The sequence below is a fragment of the Felis catus genome, chromosome E2 (assembly GCF_018350175.1).
Source record: "Felis catus isolate Fca126 chromosome E2, F.catus_Fca126_mat1.0, whole genome shotgun sequence".
In the NCBI taxonomy this organism is placed as follows: Eukaryota; Metazoa; Chordata; class Mammalia; order Carnivora; family Felidae; genus Felis; species Felis catus.
Window position 1 is genome coordinate 13,479,414 of NC_058382.1, and position 21,836 is coordinate 13,501,249.

General features: G+C 58.8%; 2 protein-coding genes and 1 long non-coding RNA gene across 5 annotated transcripts; 2 read left to right on the forward strand and 1 right to left on the reverse strand.

Annotated features, from left to right (window-relative positions):
• The first annotated feature begins 736 nt into the window (after positions 1 to 736).
• Positions 737 to 2,665, forward strand: B3GNT8 (UDP-GlcNAc:betaGal beta-1,3-N-acetylglucosaminyltransferase 8). Of its 2 annotated transcripts, none has more exons than XM_011289900.3 (2): positions 737 to 850; positions 1,214 to 2,665. In XM_011289900.3, exon 2 carries the CDS (start codon positions 1,246 to 1,248, stop codon positions 2,437 to 2,439), a length of 1,194 nt encoding a protein of 397 aa, XP_011288202.1. In that variant the 5' UTR covers positions 737 to 850; positions 1,214 to 1,245; the 3' UTR covers positions 2,440 to 2,665. The 2 variants fall into 2 exon arrangements, with proteins under 2 accessions (XP_011288202.1, XP_019675050.1); XM_019819491.2 differs by having other exon boundaries at positions 746 to 857.
• A 363-nt stretch (positions 2,666 to 3,028) lies between these two features.
• Positions 3,029 to 21,829, reverse strand: BCKDHA (branched chain keto acid dehydrogenase E1 subunit alpha). The gene is made up of 9 exons (XM_003997770.6): positions 21,673 to 21,829; positions 13,575 to 13,757; positions 13,382 to 13,468; positions 9,547 to 9,655; positions 6,838 to 6,999; positions 5,015 to 5,221; positions 4,679 to 4,820; positions 4,302 to 4,473; positions 3,029 to 3,571 (listed from the first exon to the last, which is right to left on the reverse strand). The coding sequence occupies exons 1-9, from the start codon at positions 21,778 to 21,780 to the stop codon at positions 3,401 to 3,403; spliced, it is 1,341 nt and encodes a 446-aa protein (XP_003997819.2). The 5' UTR covers positions 21,781 to 21,829; the 3' UTR covers positions 3,029 to 3,400.
• LOC105261253 lies at positions 9,996 to 12,980 on the forward strand. 2 transcript variants are annotated; one of them, XR_006590517.1, is made up of 3 exons: positions 9,996 to 10,572; positions 11,239 to 11,347; positions 12,305 to 12,980. It is a non-coding gene; the product is annotated as an uncharacterized LOC105261253 (long non-coding RNA). The 2 variants fall into 2 exon arrangements; XR_891160.3 differs by having other exon boundaries at positions 10,006 to 10,572; positions 12,606 to 12,980.
• Positions 21,830 to 21,836: the final 7 nt, after the last annotated feature.

A 21,836-nucleotide genomic window follows, 5' to 3' on the forward strand; every position in this document is an offset into this window, starting at 1 on the left:
CTCCTCCCTAGCTCCCTTCTCCACCTCTCCCCGGGCTCTGGCTGTCCGCAGGCGCCCTCTTCTTGGTCCCACCCCAGGGTCCTCCATCTGCCTCTGCTCTCTCCCTTCCCGCCAGGGGCACCTGGCTACCCTGTACCTCACTCCCGGTCTCCACGTCCCTCCCCTGCCTCTCCCCTTGCAGTCCTCTGCTCTTTGCCTCCCCCTCCATCTCTCCTTTCTCTTCCCCCGCCTGCCCCTGAGGTCTTCCCCATCCCTCCTCCTCCACCGACCCGGCCCATTCCCCATCCCCACCCCGACTCCTCCGGTGGCCACAACACACCCCATCTCTGGCACGGACGGCCCATCTCCTCAGCACGGCCCGCCGCCTCTGCGGCCGGGCGCCAGCCGCCCGCCTCCCCTCCCAGCTCTGCCACTTTGGGACTCTTGCCTGTCCCTGGGCCATCTCGGCACTACCCAGCTCAAGTTCAGGCCTGGCCCTCAGCCTCACCCCCTACCCCCAGACTCTCCCAGGCCCCTGGCTCTCCCTGCCTGGCCTCGCCGGGTCCCCCATCTGTGTCTTTGGCCACCCTGAACCTTTCCGCTGTCTCACCAGAAAACCAGCCCCAACACGCCAGAGCCCCATCCCTCAGGTCGGCCTCCTGCCCTCCCTTCCCCTCCCCTCCTCTCCTCCCTCGGCCCCGCCCCGGCCCCTCCCGGCCCCTGGGGCCCTGAGGCCTCCCTCCCCGCCTCTCCGGACTGGCTGGGCTGGGCTCAGACGGCTGCACCGCAGGTTGGCGAGAGCTGAAGGGAGGGAGCGAGGGAGGGCCTGAGCTGAGGCCCGGACCGGCGCAGGCGGGAGCTGGACCCAGAGGTAAAAGGTCGCTGGCTCCCCTTCCCTGGGGTGGGGAATATTAGGGTGAGGGAGGCTGGCTTTCCAGGAGGTGGAAGGGCTGACCCCGTGATTCTGGCGCCTGATGAGTGGACCAAGGGGGGCTGGAAAGGCCAAGTCCCCAATCCCCCAGTGCGGTGGGGGGGGGGGGGGGTGCTGCCTGCAGAACAGGTCAGTGGAAGGGGCTGGGCTCAGGGGAAAGAGCAGGGTGTCAGAACGAATGGGAACTGGATTCCAAGGTCAGAAATAGGGAAGAGGTGGGCGGGTTCAGGGTCTGGGGCTGAGGGGAGCGGGCACAGGGGCTGGCAGGGACTGACCCCCGACGCAACCGTGGCTCCTCTGCAGCTCCCGCGGCCGCCCCTTCCCTGGGCTGGGTCATGCGCTGCCCCAAGTGCCTTCTCTGCCTGTCAGCGCTGCTCACGCTCCTGGGCCTCAAGGTGTACATCGAGTGGACATCTGAGTCTTGGCTAAACAAGGCCTACCGGGGACCCCAGGGCACCCCACTGGGCCCCACACCGGCCACCCCCGAGCCCACCCTGCCGGCTAACCTCTCTGCCCGTCTGGGCCAGACCAGCCCGCTGCTCTCTGCATACTGGAACCAGCAGCAGTGGCGGCTGGGGTCCCTGCCCAGTGGGGACAGCGCTGAGGCAGGGAGCTGCCGGGCTTGGGGGGCTGCCGCTGCTGCAGAGATCCCAGACTTCGCCTCCTACCCCAAGGACCTCCGCCGCTTCTTGCTGTCGGCGGCCTGCCGGAATTTCCCCCAGTGGCTGCCTAGAAGTGGTGGCGGCCAAGTGGCCGACTGCTCAGGTACGGACGTCCCCTACCTTCTGTTGGCCATCAAGTCGGAACCAGGGCGCTTTGCAGAGCGACAGGCCGTGAGGGAGACGTGGGGCAGTCCGGTTCCTGGGGTCCGGCTGCTCTTCCTGCTCGGGTCACCAGAGGGTGAGAGGGGGCCTGACCTAAGCTCCCTGGTGGCCTGGGAGAGTCGCCGCTACAGTGACCTGCTACTCTGGGACTTCCTCGACGTCCCCTTCAATCGGACGCTCAAAGACTTGCTGCTGCTGGCCTGGCTGGACCGACACTGCCCGGGCGTGAGCTTCGTCCTGCAGGCTCAGGATGACGCCTTCGTGCACACACGGGCCCTTCTGGACCACCTGCGGGCCCTGCCCCCTAGATGGGCCCGAAGCCTCTACCTGGGTGAGGTCTTTACCCAGGCCAGACCCCTGCGGAAGCCCAGAGGACCCTTCTACGTGCCTAGATCCTTCTTTAAAGGTGAATACCCGGCCTATGCCAGTGGCGGCGGCTATGTCATTGCTGGGCGCCTGGCACCCTGGCTGCTGCGGGCAGCGGCCCGTGTGGCCCCCTTCCCCTTCGACGATGTCTACACTGGCCTGTGCTTCCGGGCCCTGGGCCTGGCACCAAGGGACCACAAAGGCTTCCTCACAGCCTGGCCAGCAGACCGCACTGCTGAAGCCTGTGCTCTCCGGGACCTGCTGCTGGTGCGGCCCCTCAGCCCCCAGGCTAGCATTCGGCTCTGGAAACAGCTGCAGGAGCCTCAGCTCCAGTGCTGAGCCTGGCGGAGCTGAGGAGAGGAGGGCAGCACAGACCTGGCTGCACCTCGGTGCCTGTCTCTCACTCAGCCTCTCCTTCTGGGCCTCAGCGTGAAGGAGGAATTCTAGAACCGTGACTGCCTGAGCCCCTCCTAGGTCCTCCCGGGCCAGGGGACGGGGCAGCCGGAGGGAACAGACTGTTTGTGTCTACTTTTTGTGTTTGAAAAACACGCACTCCCCACTCTGAGGCCTGGAGTGGTCTTTGCGCCTGTGGGGCCCCAGAGTAGTTGACAGAGCAGAGCCCAGCTGCACCCCGGCATTCACACTGGACCCCTCCCCACCCTTACTGGGCAGGGCCAGCTCTGCCAGCCTCATGGTCACTTTGCTGAACGGCAGTCTTGTCCCATCTAGGGGAGAACAAGAGACCATCTCTGGAGGACCCCACCCCCACCCCGTCTGCGGATACGGACCCTCCGCTTGCTAAAGTTTCCGGGGGAAGTAGATATCTCAACAGCCTGGCCTTCTTTATCTAGAGTGGAGAAACAAGGTCCCAAACTAGTCATGCTGGGCTCTCCTCCCACCTCCCAAACTCCAGGAAACAGACCAGCAGTGGCACAGAGCCAAACACAGAGAGTTTATTGGCCACCTGCTGACCACCTCTCACTTTGAGGGAGTGACTTCCACAGGCTGACCCGCCACGCCCACCCCAGAGGGGCTTCTAGTCCTGGAGGCGTCCTGGCCCAGCCCCTGGGAGAAGGCACTGTAACAGGCGAGGAGGGGGCTGACGGAGCCCCCCCCACCCCCACCCAGGGTAACAGCCTGGAGGAGTGGAGATGGTTGGCTGGAGTCCTGGCCCCAGTATTTCAGAGGGGGCTGGCTGGGGAAGCAGGGTGGCATCCTGCAGCTCCCTGGGCACCCCCCAGAATGGGGCTGCCCCTCAGGGGAGTTGAGGTGGGTGGGGGTGGGCTGGGGCAAGCGGGCCTCACTTCTCGAAGTGGTCCAGGGGGTAGTGCTCGCCGTAGGCCTGGAGGTGCCGGGCCAGGGACTCCTGCTGCTTGCGAAGCTGGGCCGGCATCTCCTGGTACACGTCAGAGAAGAGCAGGTTGGGGTTGGGCTTCGGCTTCCGCTCCGCCTGCTCAAAGGCCTCCATCACCTGTGGAGGGATGTGGGACAGTAGACAGGCAGCCGGCTCCCCACCCCCGACCTGTGGGACCCCATTGAGGGGTCAACCCCCCCTGAGCTGCTGCCTTCCCATCTGGACGACGGAGGAGATGAAGACCCAATAGTGCTAAGAACCAGCAGCCAGATCAACATCCCCCAACCCCGGCCTCCCATCCCCGGCAAGACCAGGCGCTGCACGAAGTACAGGAATCGGTTCAGCCTCTTGGCACAGGCAGAACCAGGCAGTAGGCAGCTCAGAGGGGAGGGAACCGAGGCATGGAGAAGAGGGGGTACGCCACGACAATGTCCTCAGGGCCCGGGCCAGGGTCTGCCCTTACCACTGGGCACACAGCCCTGGCTCCAGACACCCAGGCCGAGGAGGGCGGCACTTGGACCCGAGTGGGACGCTCACAGTGCACATGGATTAAGTCACCTAATCTTAATCACCCTCTGACAGCGACACCCCAGTGTCGCTCTTCAGATAGGAGGGTGTGGAGGGCAGGCATCATACCGAGGACACAGCAGAAACGCATGTGCCCAGGCAGCCTGACGCCACAGGCCACGCTTAGAGACATCCCTGGAGCTGTCCCCAAGTCTCCCAGTTCAATGTCCCCCAAACCCAGCCTCTCCATCCCTCCAGAGTTCTTCACCCAGGCACCACCCCAGAACATCCCCCCGCCCCCCACACCGGGGCCTGGGTTCCAACAGAGGGGGGTCCCCACCTTCTTGCGGGACTGCTTTCTCCAGGCCTTCTCCTGCTCGTCGTCCCACCAGCCTCGGCCCTGCAGGTAGTGCCGCAGCCGGGAGATGGGGTGGTCCTGCTTGTCCCAGTAATTGACCTCGTCCACCGAGCGGTAGGCCGAGCTGTCGTCACTGGTGCTGTGGTGCCCGATCCTGCCAGCGGGAGGGAGCCCAGGGTCAGGTTGAAGCCCCCTGGTGTGGGTTCAGGAGGGAGGGGGGCGGACTAGGGGAGAAGGGCCGGCACTGGAACAAAGGCCAGGACGGGGAGCCAGCGTGGGCGACGGGGTCATGCTCTGGGGACAGTGACCAGTGCAGGGCAGATGCTGTCAAGGCAGCGAGGAGGACAGGAGGCAGGCACCTGTAGGTCATGGCCTCAATGAGGAAGGGCTGGTTCTCAGCCACGGCCCGCCGCCGGGCCTCCTTGGTGGCGTTGTACACGGCAAACACATCGTTGCCGTCCACGCGGATGGACATGATGCCGTAGCCCGGGCCTCGAGCAGCTGTAGGGACAGAGGCAGGTCAGGCCCCAGGGCTCAGATGAACAGAGTGGGGAGGGGGGAGGAAGGAGAGGGGAGCAAGCAAAACAGCGTCCCTGCGACCACCCTTGTGCCAGAGTCCGCAGGGAAAGGACTGGCCGGGTTGGGGGGGGGGGGGAGCATGAGAGCAGGTGGGGGCGCAGCTCACAGGCCCATACCGATGCCGTCCCCGCGGTACTGCTCAGAGGTGGGCGTGGAGATGGCATAGCCGTTGTTCCGGCAGAAGAAGATGACCGGGCACTCGAGGGTGGCGGCGAAGTTGAAGCCGGCGTGGGCATCCCCCTCGCTGGCCGCCCCCTCCCCGAAGTAACAGATGACCACTCTGTTGGCGTTGGCACGCTTGGCCGCATAGGCCGCCCCCACCGCTGCAGGGGGAGAGGGGGCTGAGCAGGGGCAGAGCCACACACTCCCCCCACCAGGCTCTGGCCTCTCAGCCGAGGGCCGCCCTGTCCTTCCACTTGGGCGGTCTCCTCTCTGACTCCTAGATGTGCCATTACCCACACCACTGCCACCTTCAAAACACAGCTAGAATCTGACCCCTTCCCACCTGTTCAGGGCAGAATGCCCACCCAGTCACCTCTTGCAGCCTCCCAGCAGCCTCCTCACTGGCGCTCCCACCCCACCGCTGGCTCCCACCTGCTCCCCTGGGGCAGCCAGAGGTCAGTTAAAATGTGAACCAGGCTGACATTCCACCCCAGCGACTCTCGCCCTGCCCCCTGCGGCTCCCCTTCCGCTCCAGGCAAAAGTCAAAGGCCCAGATTCCCCTGGATCTGCACCCTCCCTGCAGCTCCCCAGCCCCTCCAGACCTCTCTTACACCTGCCCCGCAAACAAGCAGGCCGTCCAGCAGGCCCTTGCCTCAAGATCCCACATGGCTCCCTTCCCCCTACCCCCACCGCAGTCTGTGCTGAAATGTCACCTCTGATGCAACCCAGGCCTTCCTCCCTCACACCTACTCCCTCCGGCTTTAGTTGTCCCTGCGGGACTCCTCACCCGATGCACTTCTCGTGCTACTCCTTCATGCTTACTGTTTGTCTCCTTTCCTCTACCCTGGTGTCAGCCCCAGCGGGACTGAGGTTTCTGTCTCTGGCTCACTGTGCCTAGAATGGTGCCCACGTAGCAGAGACTTCCTAGGTGTGGCCGCTGGGCGGCTTAACAGTACTCAAATGGAAGGTAAGGGCCAGGGCCCAGCCTTACGGAAACCCTGCCCACCTGGAGGGAACGTGCCACCTCCTCTCACAGAGCCACTCTGCCCACTTCCCACTCGCGCTCCTCACACAGAGCACCAGGAGCCAACACATCTGGACGGGTCTGCCAACCAGCCCACTGCTAAGCCCCACTGACACACCAACGCATGTATCTTGGCCACCTCGGAGCAGAGAGCCGCGGCCTAGCCTGGCCCTCGGCCAGACTGTAGGGTCCAGAGGGCAGGGAGCGAGGCTGGGTCCCATGGTCTCTGTGCTGTGTGGGTGCAGGCCTGGCCCCTGAGGGGTCTGCTTCTCAGCTGTCACCTTTGACGAAAGCAACTCGGACCACTCTAGGCACCATGGGCCTCCAGAGTAAGCTTCAGGAGAGTCAGGCTCGGAGGAGTGAGGCAGAGCAGGGCTGGGGTCAAGAACCCAGCTCTGGCGCCACAGATCCACACTCGGAGTCCCTGCTCTTCTCGCTACCTGCCAGACGATGCTTTGGCAGGAAGCTGGTGCCCACTCAGTCACACAGTGTTGTTGTTGCTGAGCGGACAAACGGGACAGGCACATGTTTGGGGAATCAAGAGGGTGGTGGCCATGCCAGCTCAAACCTGCCAAACCGGAGCCCTCCTCTGAAGACAACCAGATGAAGAGTATCTGGAAAGTCTGCAGCCCGGACCAGCGTTCCGACCCCAGCACCAACCGGAAGGCCGCCCACAAGGGCTGCAGAAGGGCTGGGGCTTGCACAGGGGTCCGACGCTGGTCTGTGCGTACCAGGCCCGGGCCAAGTCCTCACCCTGCGGGATCTGCGTGGCCAGCGGAGAGGAGATGGTGACGAAGTGGCGCTCCTTGCAGCCATAGTGCACGGGCATCTGGCGCCCCTTGCCCAGGTCGCTCGCGTTGCCATAGCACTGGGCCATGAACAGCTCCAGGGGGTAGTCCCGGTACATTAGCACACCTGGCGAGGAGGAGGCCGTGTGAGCTTGCAGGCGGGGTGGGGGGCAGACCGGCCCTTCCTGCCCGGGCTCCTGCTCCCTATAAAGACAGTCAGGGAAATGGATTCAAGCAGGGGAGGCAGAGTCGAATGCTCATGGGGACCAGGCAGGTGAGCGGACAAAAAAGCACAGGCCTGTCCCAAAAGGGAGGCCACTGTTCTGACCATCTGACTACTGCTCAGGGAAGCCAGATGGCCCAGTTCTTCAAAAGAAGGCAAAATCTGGCTTACTTTTATTTTTCTTTTTAAGGAGAAACTACCTGATTTTTATGTTTCAACTAATAAAATTACTTGATAAATTGTCATACGAACCAAATAATAGTATTTGTCACACTAGGTCACAACTTCTGAACTAAAGAGCCAATACTCAAACATGTTTATGGCTGTAAAATCCTTTCTTCCAACAAAACCTCACCACCAAACAGAACCGCTCTGGGTGAAGGGGGCCTTGACTGGTAACTCAGAGGACAGGAGCGGGTGGAGATGGCCCTGGGATGAGCAACGACCCACTCTGGCGCCTGAAAAGGGGAATGATTGTCACACCCACAGCTGAGGGGCAGCCCTGGGGATCAAGGACCTCCCTGGAAGCACCCAGAACCTGAGCATTACAGAGTAGAGGTGGCACATGCATTTCCGAATCTTTTTCTTTACTGCAGAACCCTTTCGTCTGACAACTTACTGGGGATCACATACCACGGGAGTCGCATTTTGTGCAGCGTTAAGCACACCTTCCCCAAATAACCGCCACGTGAATATAATATTGGGTGCCAAGTGCCTTTATTCGGAGCACTTTTCAGACATTAACTTGATTGATCCTCACGACAACCCTCCGAGGGAAGTGGGATTATTCTCCCCATTTACAGATGAGGACACTGAGGTAGGCAGAGCTCCCATAACCGGTGGGCTGGAGCGCTAGTATGGCACATGGCTCACACTTCAGCACGGAGCTTGAGGAAGGGCGCCGGGGGGCTTGTCTGTTTATCTGCTAACGGGGAGCCACCATCGAGACACGGTGACTGTGGCCCGGACAACCAGCTCTGCAAGTACGCCCCCCAAAATGAGAGTTGGGGTGAGGGTATTTGGGAAGACTTCAGCCTTCACCTTTCACATAACTGGATGTGGGATTCTGTCACACAACACAAATTCACACCCAGTGTGGCCACGCTGTACCTAAAACAGATCAAAGAGGAGGCGCTCCGCTGAAGCAGAAAAAGGGGGCTGCGTGTGGCGGGGGGCTTCCCCACAGCGTGGTCCAGGGTCCACAGTCCACCCCGGGAGCACCTGCGGTCTGGGGCAGGAGCCGGCGGGAAGTACGAATCCAGATTCCTGGGCCCAGGTGGTTCCGCACCAGGAAACCCCAGGTCCAGTGGCAGTTACTGCGCTAGACGGACACGTGCCGCCTCTAAGATCCTTTTTATGAGCCCGGTGCCACGGTCCGCACGCCACACGCACCCTTGGTTTATACCAGACAGCCCTGCGTGGGCAGCACCACGGGGGGCAGCGCCGGGGAGGAGGAGCGAGGGCTGACTCCGGGAGACCCCTGCTCCCCTCCTCAGGAGGCGTGTGGCCTGGGCACGGGGACTCAGCCTCTTCGGCTTCCTACGCCCTGGCACAGACAGGAAACACGGCTGCCGGGGGACTCCTTCCTGCAGTGGGGTCGGGGCAGGTGAAATGAGGTCGAGCCTCCACGGCTTCCCGCACCCGCACGTGGAACGGCACCTTGGCCTTTAAGACCCCAGTGAGTGTCAGCTATTGTTGTGAGCATCCTAGTTCTCCCCACCTCCAGGTGGGGACTGAGAGAGGCGGGACCGGGTGCAGGTCTGTGTGGCTCCCTCCCCACTGAGCACGCACCCCCTGCCGCTGTCCAGGCTGTCCAGGCGGGACCTTCCTCAGGGGCCTCACCCCGTGAGGGTGCTTCACAACCTCATCTCTCGGCTCCTTCCGTCCTGTCACTCACTCGCTCAGAAGGGTGCCAGCTCCTGGCTGGCACTTCCAGGCCCTCCCATCTGCTCTGCTCCCTGAAGGACACAGAGCCTGGAGAGGCCAAGAGAGTCCCGTGCTGTGGACGGGGGTCCCCGTGCGTGTCCACCTGTAGCCAGGCCGCCCTCACTGCACACTGCTTGTGTCCCTCAGGGCAGGGGTGGCAGTACCGTCATTAACTCCGCGTTGGAGACCAGAAAATGGAGGCTCCCAGAAGAGAAGCAACTTGCCCCAAATCTGCTAGCTGGTAACCAGCAGAGCACGGAGCGGTCGGGAGCACGGGCTCTTCACTACAACACTGCCTGGACTCCAGACAGCCCCACAAACTCCTGCCCCTGGCTTGGCTCATTCCTGCTCAGAAAGCTCTTCCTCCAGCTCCTTAGACCTCCCTGGCATCACGCTGCTCCTGGAAGAGCACACAGGGTAGCTAACGTGGGCCTCGCCTTCCCACCGCGAGGGACTGGGCCTGACTCGCCTCCATGGGGACCACAGACCCAGGGCCCCAGCATCTGCTCCGCAGGGCAGACATACCTGCCTCCCGGTACTGGCCAAACACCAGGTCCGTGCTGTCCAGCGCTGCCGCACTCCCCACATGTGTCCCCTCCTCGCCATAGTTGGTCATGTAGAAGGAGATCCGGCCCTGGGGGTGCAGGAGGGCCCGGAGGCCCGGGCTCAGTTATGCTGGGCAATGACAGGGAGCCATCCAGATAACTGACCAACTTCTGGAGACTTCATTAATCACCACACACTTCCTGGGCCAGGACAGGTCAGAGTTCCTGTCTTCCTGGAGGGACTGCCAGACTGCTTGAAGCCAGAGCAACAGGGCCATGCGATAGGAGGCCAAGCCGGTTGTCTGGCTCACCACAGAGGGGCCTCAGGGTCAAATGCCTGAGCCGAGCAAAGGTGAGGTTTCCAGGCAGAGGGAACAGTAAAAGGTCATGAGGCCAGAATGGCTGGGGCAGAAAGTGGGAGGGGTGGGGACAGACCAACAGGGAGAGGCAGTGCCCAGGACCATAGTGAATGATCCGCATCCTGGACTTTACCCTGAGAACTGTACCCACGGTTCTTCTCAAGGGAGCAACATTTTAGAAAGGTCTCTCTGGCTGCCATGTGGAAAACGGATGGTGGAGACAGGACGGAGTGCAGCCAGCCAGGCCAGAGGGGGCGGTGGCCCGGGAGGGGCAGGGGGCAGGCAGAGGAGCTGCTGGGCGAGCCTTAAGAAGCAGAGTCAGAGTGCCAGGGAGCGACAGACCCTACAGGCTGGCCACACCGATGCCCTGGCCGGCTCCTTTCTCCTGGGCCCCCCAACCCTAGAGCCTGGAAAAGCCAGGTTCCCAATCTCCCCTACAGAGGTGACCATGGGACACAGATCTAACCAGAGACTTAAGGAGAAGTCTGCTTTTGCTTTCTCGACAAAAGGGCCCACGGGAGCTAGAGCCAGGCCTTCTTCCCGCCCTGCACACGGCCATGAGGCCAGACCTGTGGCAGCCGTCTTGCGAAAATGAGGCAATAAGTGCAGAATGAAAGCCAACTCGCCCACGATGGGGGAGCAGAAAGGTAGGGAGTCTGGCTTCCTGACACGGTGCTGAGCAGCAGAATGGATTTCTAGGGTAAATGAGACAGGAGAAAGTGATGGCGGGGTGGAGAGAAAGGAGCAGGGATGAGATGCAGGTCTCTGGTTTGGGCAAATGGTGGGTGGCGGCAACCTCCACTGAGAAATGGCCTGAGGGAGGAAGATGCCGAGGTCGTGTCTGGACAGGCTGAATTTGGTGTGGGACATCCCAGGCAGGAAGCCAAGTAGATCTGGGGCTACGAGGTAGAGTCTGGCTGGCGATCTGGGGCACCCCTGGCACACAGACAGAACTGAGCTCCCCAGGACCACGTGTAAAGTGAAAGAGCTCACGCCGGGACGCGAGGGACGGCCACCGCCCAGTCCTCACGCGTTCTGCAGGCCTGGCTTCCTGTCATGGCGGGAGAATAGATGAATAGTGCTAGTGCTTTCTTCTAAGTGGGGAGCCAATTAAAAGTTAATGGGCCTCCCAGAGCCAAGTGGGCAGATGCTGGGTGCTGAAGGCCTGGGAGGGCTGTCAAGGGTGGTGTGGGGAGGAGCCTGCGCACCCACCCATCCAGGAAAACAGGGCCTGGCGAGTGGCAGAGGTCGCTGGTTGCCTACCCAGTATCCTATCCCTCTTCCTGTTTGTTAACAGAGATCTCATTCCACAGGCAGCAACCGCCCAGATGAAGAGACCACAGTGCGGCCTCCTTGCAGCTGAGAGCAACCTATGCAGTGTCAGATGCTACTGGGTGGGGCTGCCTGCAAAGTTCTAGAAAGGTGGGTATGGGAAGACAGCTGAGATACGCCACGTCTGACCTGTCACTTTCCTTCCACTTCCTGCCTAGAACGAGGTGGGATGGAGGGAGTTCCAGTGGCTACTTGGATCATGAAGGGCCCTAGAAGCCAAAGCTGGGTATCCAATGACATCATGGTGCCACCATACCAGCCCCAGACCACCTGTTTTTAGACTTCTTTGATGCAAGATGGAAAACCTGGCAATCTGTTTAAACTACCGCGTTTGTTTTTGTTGGGACTGGGGTGGGAGGGGCCTGGGGAGGTCTGGTACTTACAGCTCAACGGAAGCCTAGCTAGCACAAGCTGAGCCTTGACGGGTGAGTTGATCTTACTGAGGCCTTCTCTGTGGCAGTCAATGGCCAAGGGGCTTTATGCGCTGGGCCTCACAGAAGTGAGGATTGATAGCCCCAACCTCGCCATCCCCCCTTTTTAATATACTGAAGAAACTAAGGCAAAGACAAGAAAAATCTCCTGCCCAAAGTCACACCTCTGATTGGACCTACATCCACTGGATTCCAAAGCCCCTGTTTATGTAGCCCACACAGGCATGAAGGGACCCAGGCACGTTGAGGCAGGGGAGGGATGGCCTGGCTCGGCGGTAAGCCTATGGAGAGGGGAGCAGAGAGGGAGCGAGGCCACAGTGGAACAGGAAGGGCCAGACCTGACCCTGTGGGCTGGGGGAGCCCAGGGAAGTTTCTGGGCGGGTTTCAGGGCAAAGGTACTTACTACTCTGCCTTGGAGAACCCATACCCAGTGCCCTGTGAGCGGGAGAGTGGGAGAGTCTGCTCGGTCCTGTCCTACAGAACAGTGGGCCTTAGGCTTTAGTCCACAGGGGGATGGCCTGGGGGCTTAACATAAATGCAGGCTCTCAAGCCCACCCCTACCCCTGACCCAGCACAAAGGCCCACCACCCACCATTCTTGTCCCCCTTTCCAACAGGAACCCCAGAGCCCTGGGAAGGACGGATTCCACTGCTCTCTTCACTTGGTTCCTGGGGATGAGAGCATGGTCCTCCTGGCTGGGGACTGGTTGAAGGCAGGGTCTGTGACCAAAGCCCGGACAGTGAGCATTGGCCCTGGACTTTTGCTGGAACATTAGGGAGCAGACACTCTCTTTCCACTGCTCAGCAGAGAGGATAATCATTGTGAGGCTGACAGGGTTATGATAAACAGGGTTATGATATACGATAAAGCTAATATTTACTGAGTGCTGGCTGAACGTCAGTTTCACTCTTTTTAAGGCCATCACATGTGCCACTGTCAATCCTTAAGCCAATGGCATGAAGTAAGTACAGACGAGAAAACTGAAGACCTGACAGATTAAGCAACTTTCCCAGGGCCGCAGAGCCACAGAGTGACAGACGAAGACGTTGGTTGCACAGTCCTGCTCCAGAGCCCACCCCCTGATCCCTTCTCTGCCACTTCTCCTCAAGCCTAAACCTTCAGAAACAACTGCTGCCTAATAATGAAGGAAGCCAGGGTGAAAGAGAGTAGAAAAGACACTGGGAGAAAAGAAATGGGTCTGAGAACATCGAGGCCCCTGGATCCAGCTGTGCCTGAAACCAGACCTTCTGAACTTGGAAATTATTTGAGTCAATAAATTGCCTCTTTGTTAACACTGCTTTGATTGGGTCTCTGCCCACTGACACAAACACTGCTGAGGCTCACGGCACATCTGACACAGGCAAACCAGGAAGCACAGAGGGTCACCCTGTTTCTCAGGGCTGTGAGCTCCCAAGGGGAAGGCCCATCAGGTACTCTCTTGGCACAGCCAGGCCACCAGCCAGGTGCACAGGAGGTATTTATAGTGATCTGGTCCATCCTTCTGCCCGTGGGCAGTACCCTTCCCACACTCTCCCTCCAGAACACCAAGAGAGAACTCCAACAACTTTAAGGACTCCAAGACAAAGGATCTCCATTCTACCCTCTCCTCCTTGGGAGTTATCTTCTGGCCCGAACACAGGCAGGGCGACCTCAGGTAATTCCAAGCCTCCCTCCCCAGCCTGTCTCCACGCACCTGCCGCTGGGACTCGTAGAGGATGCGGTCCATGGTGTTGAGCAGAGTCATGCTCTTGTAGAACTTGAGCACCGTCTCCTGGGGCAGCTGCAGGTGGAGGCACAGACAGATGTAGGCCAGGTGGGACCAGAGAGGAGATGGACAAGGGGCCTGGGTGTGGGAGGCACAGGGTGGGAAGGAGGGGGCCTCTCACGTGGGGATCCTCGCTGGGGTTGACGATCTGGCCCTGCCGGTCCATGACGCGATAGACGGGGATCCCAGAGATGACATTGGGCTGGATGAATTCTAGCTTGTCTACAAACTCCGCCGAGGCCCCGGGGAACTGGGGCTTGTCATCCAGGGATGGAAAGTGCTGCTGCTCCTGCCTCTGGGGGTGCTGGGGAGAGAGGAGGGTGAGGGTGAGGGTGGGGAGACCCATGTCAGAAGCAGCAGAAGTTCCCCTGGCTCAACCTCATAGAGGCAGGCAGTATAGGCAGGCCCCAGAGGACCCTGGGGCCTGATGCACAGGGTACAGATCCCAGCTCTGCCACTTTCTCGATGTATGACCTTGGGCAAGTTACTAGAACTTCTTTATGTCTCGGTTCCTCATCTGTAAAACTGGGGCGAAAATAACATCTAACCCACAGGGTAGCTGTAAACACTAAATGGTCCAATAAAGTAGCAGGCAGATCAAGAACTGGCAGCTGTTACATCAGAGGCCCAGACGTTTCACCCTGGCATTCAAGGCCTCCCCAGTCTGGCCAGATATACCCTCTCTCAATCTCCCACTGCCATCGCAGGCATCGCAGGCACACCCTCCCCCAGCACCCTTGAATCAGCCAGACAGGCTCTTCGCTGACCCTGGACAAGCAGGCAGCCACCCAGAATTGAGTAAGTCTGTGAGCTCTGAAGTGTCAGCCTGCCTGGGCTCAAACCCTTTGCTGGGTGACCACAGGAAAGCGACTTCCCTTTTGCACCTCTCTCCCTTCCCATCTGTAAAAGGGAGGCGACCTCACAGACATGTCGTGAGGCTCAGGTGAGATCATGCACATGAAACAGTACTTGCATACTTGTAAGTCGTACAGCAAACACTCAGACAAGTATGGATTATCACTTCGAGCACCACATGACTACACTTGGCTCTTTACTAGAATGTCTCCCCACCCCCGCCACCCGCCAACTTCCATGCTTCAGTGGCCTCCCCATTCCAGTCCTAACCCCCACCCTCCAGGCCCAGACTGACTCATTCAACAAATATTTGAGCACCTGCTTTGTTCCAAGCCCCGTGCTAGGTTTGGGGGACCTTAGAGAAGTCAGACATCTGTCACTGCTGCCCAGCAGGGAAGACGGCTGCTGAACAAGTACAGCTGAGGCTGAGTCGTATTCGCCCAGGAGAAGCCTTGAGTGCGGCAGAATGGAAAGGAGCCAGGCTTCTCTGAGGAAGCAGCACAAAAGCAGGAGAGCTGGAGGACAGCTAGGAGTCAGGGCAAGAGCACCAGAGGCCGGGGGCACAGAACACACAACAGGCAGGACGTGAGGGACGGCCTGTCACTTGCGTGTCGCTTGCGGAACCTAGAAGGAGTTCAGAGTGGCTGGTGGGGGGCGTACCACCTCCTCAGCGGGCTGGGAAAGGCCTGGAAAAGGCCACGAGAAGCCTCAGGCACTGCAGGGTGAGAGCCCACCCCACTTCTCAGCTCTGGAGCTGGGCAGCCGTGAACTGGTCTCTCGTCTTGGTGCTGCTCCCCTTTATCAAGCACCTGCGGGCTGCCAGCTGAGCTCTGTGCCCACAATCTCACTGAGCCCTCAGCGCATGTCTGAGGCAGAGACTCTCTGCCGTGGCCCTTGAGGACTGAGGAAGCGGAGATACTGAAGGAGGTAAAATCACCTGCACCAGAGCTAAAAGTGGGTAAGTCAAGACCGGGCTTCCATCCCAGGCGGGGCAGGCATTCAGACCCCCAAGCCACGCTCCTAACCCAACAGCCACAGCTGACCCGGTTTCCACCATCTACAGCTCACTTCCCGTGACCGCTAGCGATTGTGGCTTCACCTCCAAGAGGAGCCAGACAAGAATGACCCAGTTTGCCATGCGCTGGATCTCACACGTGTGCACCCAAGTGTGTCCCCCACTCCTCCTCCTCTAATTGCGGAGAAGCATCCAAGGATCCAGCGGGGGAGCGTGAGCACCAGTGCATTTATCTGCATTTACGGTTGCGAGGAAATAGAGGAAATTACACTCTCAACGGCAGGGCAGGTCCAGGCCTGCCAACAGCATGGCAGACTTCCCCTCCGCTCGCAGGGGAAGCAGCTGAGCGCTGGCAGCCCGGGCGTCCCCCTGCTGAGCACCCAGGCCGGACCTCTCCGTCCACCCAGAGGATCAACTGTCTGCCTCCCACACAAATCACAAACTCCCGGAGGGCGGGGAGCGTGTCTGGGTTGGTTTACACAGCAGGCACTCAACAGGCCATTATTGAAGGGACGGATGAATGAGCGGTTAAGTTCACGGGCTTTGGAGGCTGACCGACCTGGGTGCCGGTATCTTAGCTTGTCCAGTGGCTCTACGCAAAACACACTGTCCCTGCGAGGTTCCTCATCTGTAAGAAGGCTGCATGGGGCTGTTGTGAAAAGTTCCTGAGATGAGACACACAAAGGGCTCAGCACAGGCCTGGGACACATTATGAGCTTGGTAGAAAGGGAAAAAACCCAAATCTGACAGGTAGGAAACGGGGAACACAAAGTGGCCGGCACTTTGGGAAGAGCTGGAGCGAAGGATGGGCAGCACCGCGAACAGGACCACAGCAGCAGACAGACCACGGAAGAGCAGGGCTTTAGGTGAGGGGCCCACAGGGAGCAGAGGACAGGGTTACAGGCTGAGAACAGACTGGGCTGTTAGGACAGGACTCTGCCTGCCTCCAGAGGCTGGAGAGCCGCCATCAGGGCACCCCGGCGCACCCCCGCTCTGGACTGGGGCCTTGCGGGCTTGGGGGAGGGGACCTTCCTTCCTGGGCCCGAGGAGATGCTGGAGTACCTACCCCAGGGTTACCGAGCTGACTGGGTGACAGGCCAGCCACAAGGAAATGCAATCCATGGGAGGGGTGGTAAAAACGCCAGAGGAAGGATGTGACTCCACCTACTTTTTCCTCAGATTTTGGCGGGGGCAGGGGTGGGTTTGTGCCGGTGGCCAGTAACTGACAATGGCAGAGGCTACCAAGCCTTGCTGCCACATCCCCTCCCACCACACTGGAAACAGGCCAGCTCTGGGTGGTCCGGTCTGCCCTGCAGGTACTGGGGTGCCCCCATGGAGCCACTCCCTCTGGCACCAAGGCTAAGGTTAAGACTCCCAGCAGAGGGGCGCCTGGGTGGCGCAGTTGGTTAAGCGTCCGGTTAAGCGTCCGACTTCAGCCAGGTCACGATCTCGCGCTCCGTGAGTTCGAGCCCCGCGTCAGGCTCTGGGCTGATGGCTCGGAGCCTGGAGCCTGTTTCCGATTCTGTGTCTCCCTCTCTCTCTGCCCCTCCCCCATTCATGCTCTGTCTCTCTCTGTCCCAAAAATAAATAAACGTTGAAAAAAAAAAATTAAAAAAAAAAAGACTCCCAGCGGAGTAGCCTGCTGCCTCCTGGCTGTGTACCTAAAGCTCCCTGAGCCTGTTTCCTCTTCCATGAACAGTGGGATGAGTAACTATCTCAAGGGTCACCAGGAGGATTAAACGAGTCAATGTGTGCGGAGTGTTCAGCCCAGTGCCCGGCACATAACGAACACTCAGCAATTACGAGCAGCTAACAAGCATATCTGATGATCGCTATTGTCCAGCAGGTAGCTACCAAATAGTCCATGCGGGGCCCTGTACAGGCTGGAGATGAGAGAGTGAGATGGGTGACAACACTGAACACACAGGTGACAACTGGGGGCAGGACAGACTGGTGGTCAGCCACACGGCAGGGTAGCATGAGGGCCTCTCTCCCTTTCCGGCGGCGTCACCTTGGCTCCCTGAACCTGCGTCCCCTTGTGGAAATGACAAGAATTACTACCACAGGTCTGGGGTGACGTGGGTACAGAGCACCCGCTATGGCTCTAGGGGGGAACTTTTGCTACCAGCATCAGAGGGCACATGAGGAAAAGCTTTCTGGAGAAAGGGAGTCACGCCAACCTGCTGGACCGGCAGGGGTGAGCCAGGCAGAGGCTAGGGGGAGGAAGGCGTCAGTCCCCGGGAACTACCAAGGCTGAGGCAAGAGGGGAGAGCCTGGCAGTGTGGGACCCTGGGGACCAGTAAGGCTGCGGCACGTTAATAACAGTAACTCGTTAGTAACAACAGCTAAGTCGGGGCCACGCAAAACACTTCCTGGTGCCTATATGCTCTCCGCACCACCCGGTGAGGCAGGCACCATTGTCTCACCTCAGTACAACAGGGGTGGCCCTGAGGCTCAGGGGGGTTCAGTGACTCGTCTAAGGGCAGGGAGATCGTGAGGGGTGATGTCAGCATGCGAAGCCAGCCAGCCTGACTACAGCTGCCTGAGGAGGCTGGAGAGAAAGGTGGGGTCCAGCCGTGGAAGGTTTTGTGGATGGTGCCGGTTAACCGAGTCCTCTGTATCGAGGGGAGCCAGGGCCCCCCCAAACCCAGGGGCTTTAGCAGCCCTATGCCCCCCGAGGCACTGCAAATGGAAGGCCCTGAGGGAGGCCATCCTTTCCTGACCATACCAGATTTACTGTCCCTGGCGAAAAAGTACAGCCCCCATTTCCTGAGACCTTACTGAGTGCTTGGGAAATGTGGTAACTGCTTCCTAGGAGCCACTTCCTTTCGCCTTCCCATCTCTCTGAGGGAAGTACTGCCGCTGCCCCATTTTACAGATGGACACTGGTGTTGGGGCCAGGAAAGCTTCTGCGAGGAAGTGGCCTGTCAGCCGACATCGAAGGACCGTCGTCCTACAAAGGCCTTCAGGTGGAAGGAGCTCATCCACAGGAGGGAAGAAGGGCACGGGGGGCTGAGGCTGGCGCCTCCACGCCAGCATCTCACCAGACCCAAGGGCCCCAGGCAGAAGCTGGGGACACGTGCCAAGACCAGATGGAGCAGGATACTGCAAGACTTAAACCGAAGCCCAATTGCTTCTCCCGGCAGCCTGGTACTGTGAGGAGAAACGGGGCTTTAGAGTCCTGAACTCCAAGTTCAGACCTCACCCCGTGAGCCTCAGTTTCCCCACTCATGTCAGGAGAAAACTACCAATACCTTGGCATGTGGCTGTATTACGTATAATAACGGCGTGAGTTTGGTAGTGTAAACCAGGAAGGGCTTCCTGATGTGAAAAAAGAATCCGGGGCGGGGGGGGGGGAGCTCAAGACACCAGCCAAGAGGGAGATGGACCCATACGGTTAGAAGACCAGTAATGACCATCTCCATTCATGCCTCAACACACACTGGGCACCGCCACTTGGGAGATATTGCACAGGGCACTAGAGCACTGGAGTCCCCAACAGGCTGCCCCCGGACAGCGGGGTCAGAGAAACAACATCCCTGACAATTCACACAGACTGAGCTCGAGGTGCCCCCTGACTTCCAAGAGTAGAGACTCCAGTCACCCCACTTGCTACGCTCAGAGAAGCGAAATGACTTGGACAGGGTCCCACTTGCTTCTTGGGGTGGTGGCTGAGAAACCAACTCAGGACTCCCTGACAATTAAGTTGCCTCTCTCCTCTTTTCCCTGAGCACGAAAACACCGGCTTATCAACTGCAGGGGGAAGGGAGGGAGAATCAGGCAGACACCTCCCGAGCAACGGGGTGTTCAGTCAAGAACATGGCGAAAGGAGAGGCAAGAAGGCAGAGATGGAAGTCAGGCAGCCCCAGCCTTTCTCCCAACCCAGCCTGCCCCACGACCCATCCATCCACTACAACACAGCCTTTCAACCTTCCCCCAAACCACTATCCCTGGGATCTGCCTTGATCCGCAAAGACTGCACCACCCAAGATGGCAGCCACCAGCCACGTGTGGCTATTTAGACTGATGAAAATTAAATGAAAACTTCAGTTCCTGAGCCATACTAACCACATTCTGAGTGCTCAGTAGCCATGTGTAGTCAGCAGCTACTGTACTGGACAGCACAGATCTAGAACTCGGTCATCATCGCAAAATGTTCTAGCGGACAGCTCCGGGTCTACAATTTTCCTTAACTAAATGCTCCTACTCCTTCCCTCCACTCAAAAAAGGCTCCTTTTGGGGCGCCTGGGTGGCGCAGTCGGTTAAGCGTCCGACTTCAGCCAGGTCACAATCTCGCGGTCCGTGAGTTCGAGCCCCGCGTCGGGCTCTGGGCTGATGGCTCGGAGCCTGGAGCCTGTTTCCGATTCTGTGTCTCCCTCTCTCTCTGCCCCTCCCCAGTTCATGCTCTGTCTCTCTCTGTCCCAAAAATAAATAAACGTTGAAAAAAAAATAATAAAAAAGAAAAAGGCTCCTTTTTATTCTTAGGAAGAAAAAAAAAAGCAAGTGGGAGAAATAAAAGTGGGGGAGAACAAACAGGAACTCTAAAAGCGTCCGACTCTTGGTTTCCGCTCAGGTCACGATATCACGGTTTGTGGGTTCGAGCCCCGCATCAGGCTCCACACTGACGGTATGGGAGCCTGTCTGGGGTTCTCTCTCTCCTTCTCTGCCCCTCCCCTGCTCCCACTCTCTCTCTCAAAATGAAAATAAACTGAAAAAAAAAAAAGTAGGTACTCTGAAAGAGCTGCTCCAAAAAAATCCCCCATCCTATTATACTCCCACAAAATAAAGAAGGGGAGTCAAGAGAGAAAGGTAGCAGGGAGACTGAACCTGGAAGGAAGGTTTAATCAGCCATAAATGACCTTTCCCTACTTTCTGCCCCAGTCCTCCCCACTGCCAGCCAATGGACTATTTGGACTGAGATCAGCCCTGCAGATCTGATTGCTCAGGGAAAAAAAAAAAAAAAAAAAAAAAAAAAAAGCCACAAAGAATAGCCCAAAGGCAGGAGGCTGCCCCACCCCCAGCCTGCTCCAGCAGCCCTTTCAGAATTACCTGCTTCAAGTGACTCCATTTCCAGTCTATGTCCCCTCCCCTCACCCCTGGCCCATCCTCTTCACCCTCCTCCTACCTGAAGGGTCTTCCCACAGATTTTATCTTCCTTTCCTAAAGGATTGGGGATCAGGGGGTCAGACCCAACCCCACAAGATCTTGATAGATTTCCCTCCAAGGGCCCTCACCAACCCAGGTCCTGCCAAGGTCACCTCCTTTCTTCTCCTGGTCGCCAAGGTCAGTTTCTGTCCCTTCCCTCCACCCTCACTTTCCACAGTGACCAACATTGCTATTGCCCTTATCAAATACCAGGTCCAGGTCTTAGCACTTGACACATTTGATTTTTACTACAACCCTATGAGGTGGTCACTGTTCGCATTTTAGGAAGGGGGAAATGCATCCCCTTGGAGAGATCCAGAGGAGCAGTCCTTTGCCCAAGACCACACAGCTGGAAAGCTGGGACTAGGAATATGAACTCACTTTCTGAAACATTACTCTCCTATATGTGAAATTTTAGTTCATGGCTCTTCCGCAGCCCAATGCCTCTCTCCCTCTAAACGGGCTTCCAGCTAGATCTCTGCTGTGTGGACTTACTGTCAGCAGCATCAACCCAAAGGGATTCTAACCCTTTTGAAAAGAATTGAGGCATTTCTCAACTGCGACTCAGTTGGGCAAGGGGGTGTCCTGTCTGGACCTCTCTCCCTCCTCTTCTCCCTTAGTTAATCCGGCAAAATTTTATTGATCGCCTGGTCTCCTGTGTTGAGTGACAAAAACGGACAAGGTTCCCGTTCTGGCATTAGATCAAGGACACAGGATCAAAAGACTTTGTTACGCAATTCATTCTAAAATCAGAACAGTAGTAAAGGAACAGGGAAATGAAGAGTACTATAAAAGCCCGCGCTGGGGGACCTGATCTCTTTCCTCCTTTTGGAAGGGGGAGGGGGGATCCTTACCGAGAAGAAAGTGTCTTCCTCGGGCAGTTTCACTCTCTAATGCCTGCGAAGAAACGTCTCGCCTTCCTCCCGTGCCCCTCCAAGCGGCCTCCGGTGGGGATGGGTGGCAACTAATGAGGAACCCACTCCCTCTCTCCAAGTTGTCTCCCTTCCTCGGGGCCCACAATGGAGCTGCCTCGCTTTTCCTCTCCTGAGGAAGTTGTTCCCGAGTGTCCTCTCCGAGTAGTTCCAGGACTTTTCCATTCTGTGGCAGCCCTTCCTTCGCTCCCTGCACAGACCTGACACCCTAAAATCGGCGTTGACATCCCTACTCTCACTTGGGGAAAGCTCGCAGTGCCCCGGGAACTCACATATCTAGCCAGCCCCCGAGCACCAAGCCGCCGCAGGAGCAGGACGCCAGCCTGGCCCAAGCCTCGACCTGAGCCCCGGAGCTTCGCCGCAGCAGCCGCCACCGCCATCTTCGCTACCAACTCCTCAGCGATCCGCCCCTCTCCCCTCCTAGACTAAGGCTGCC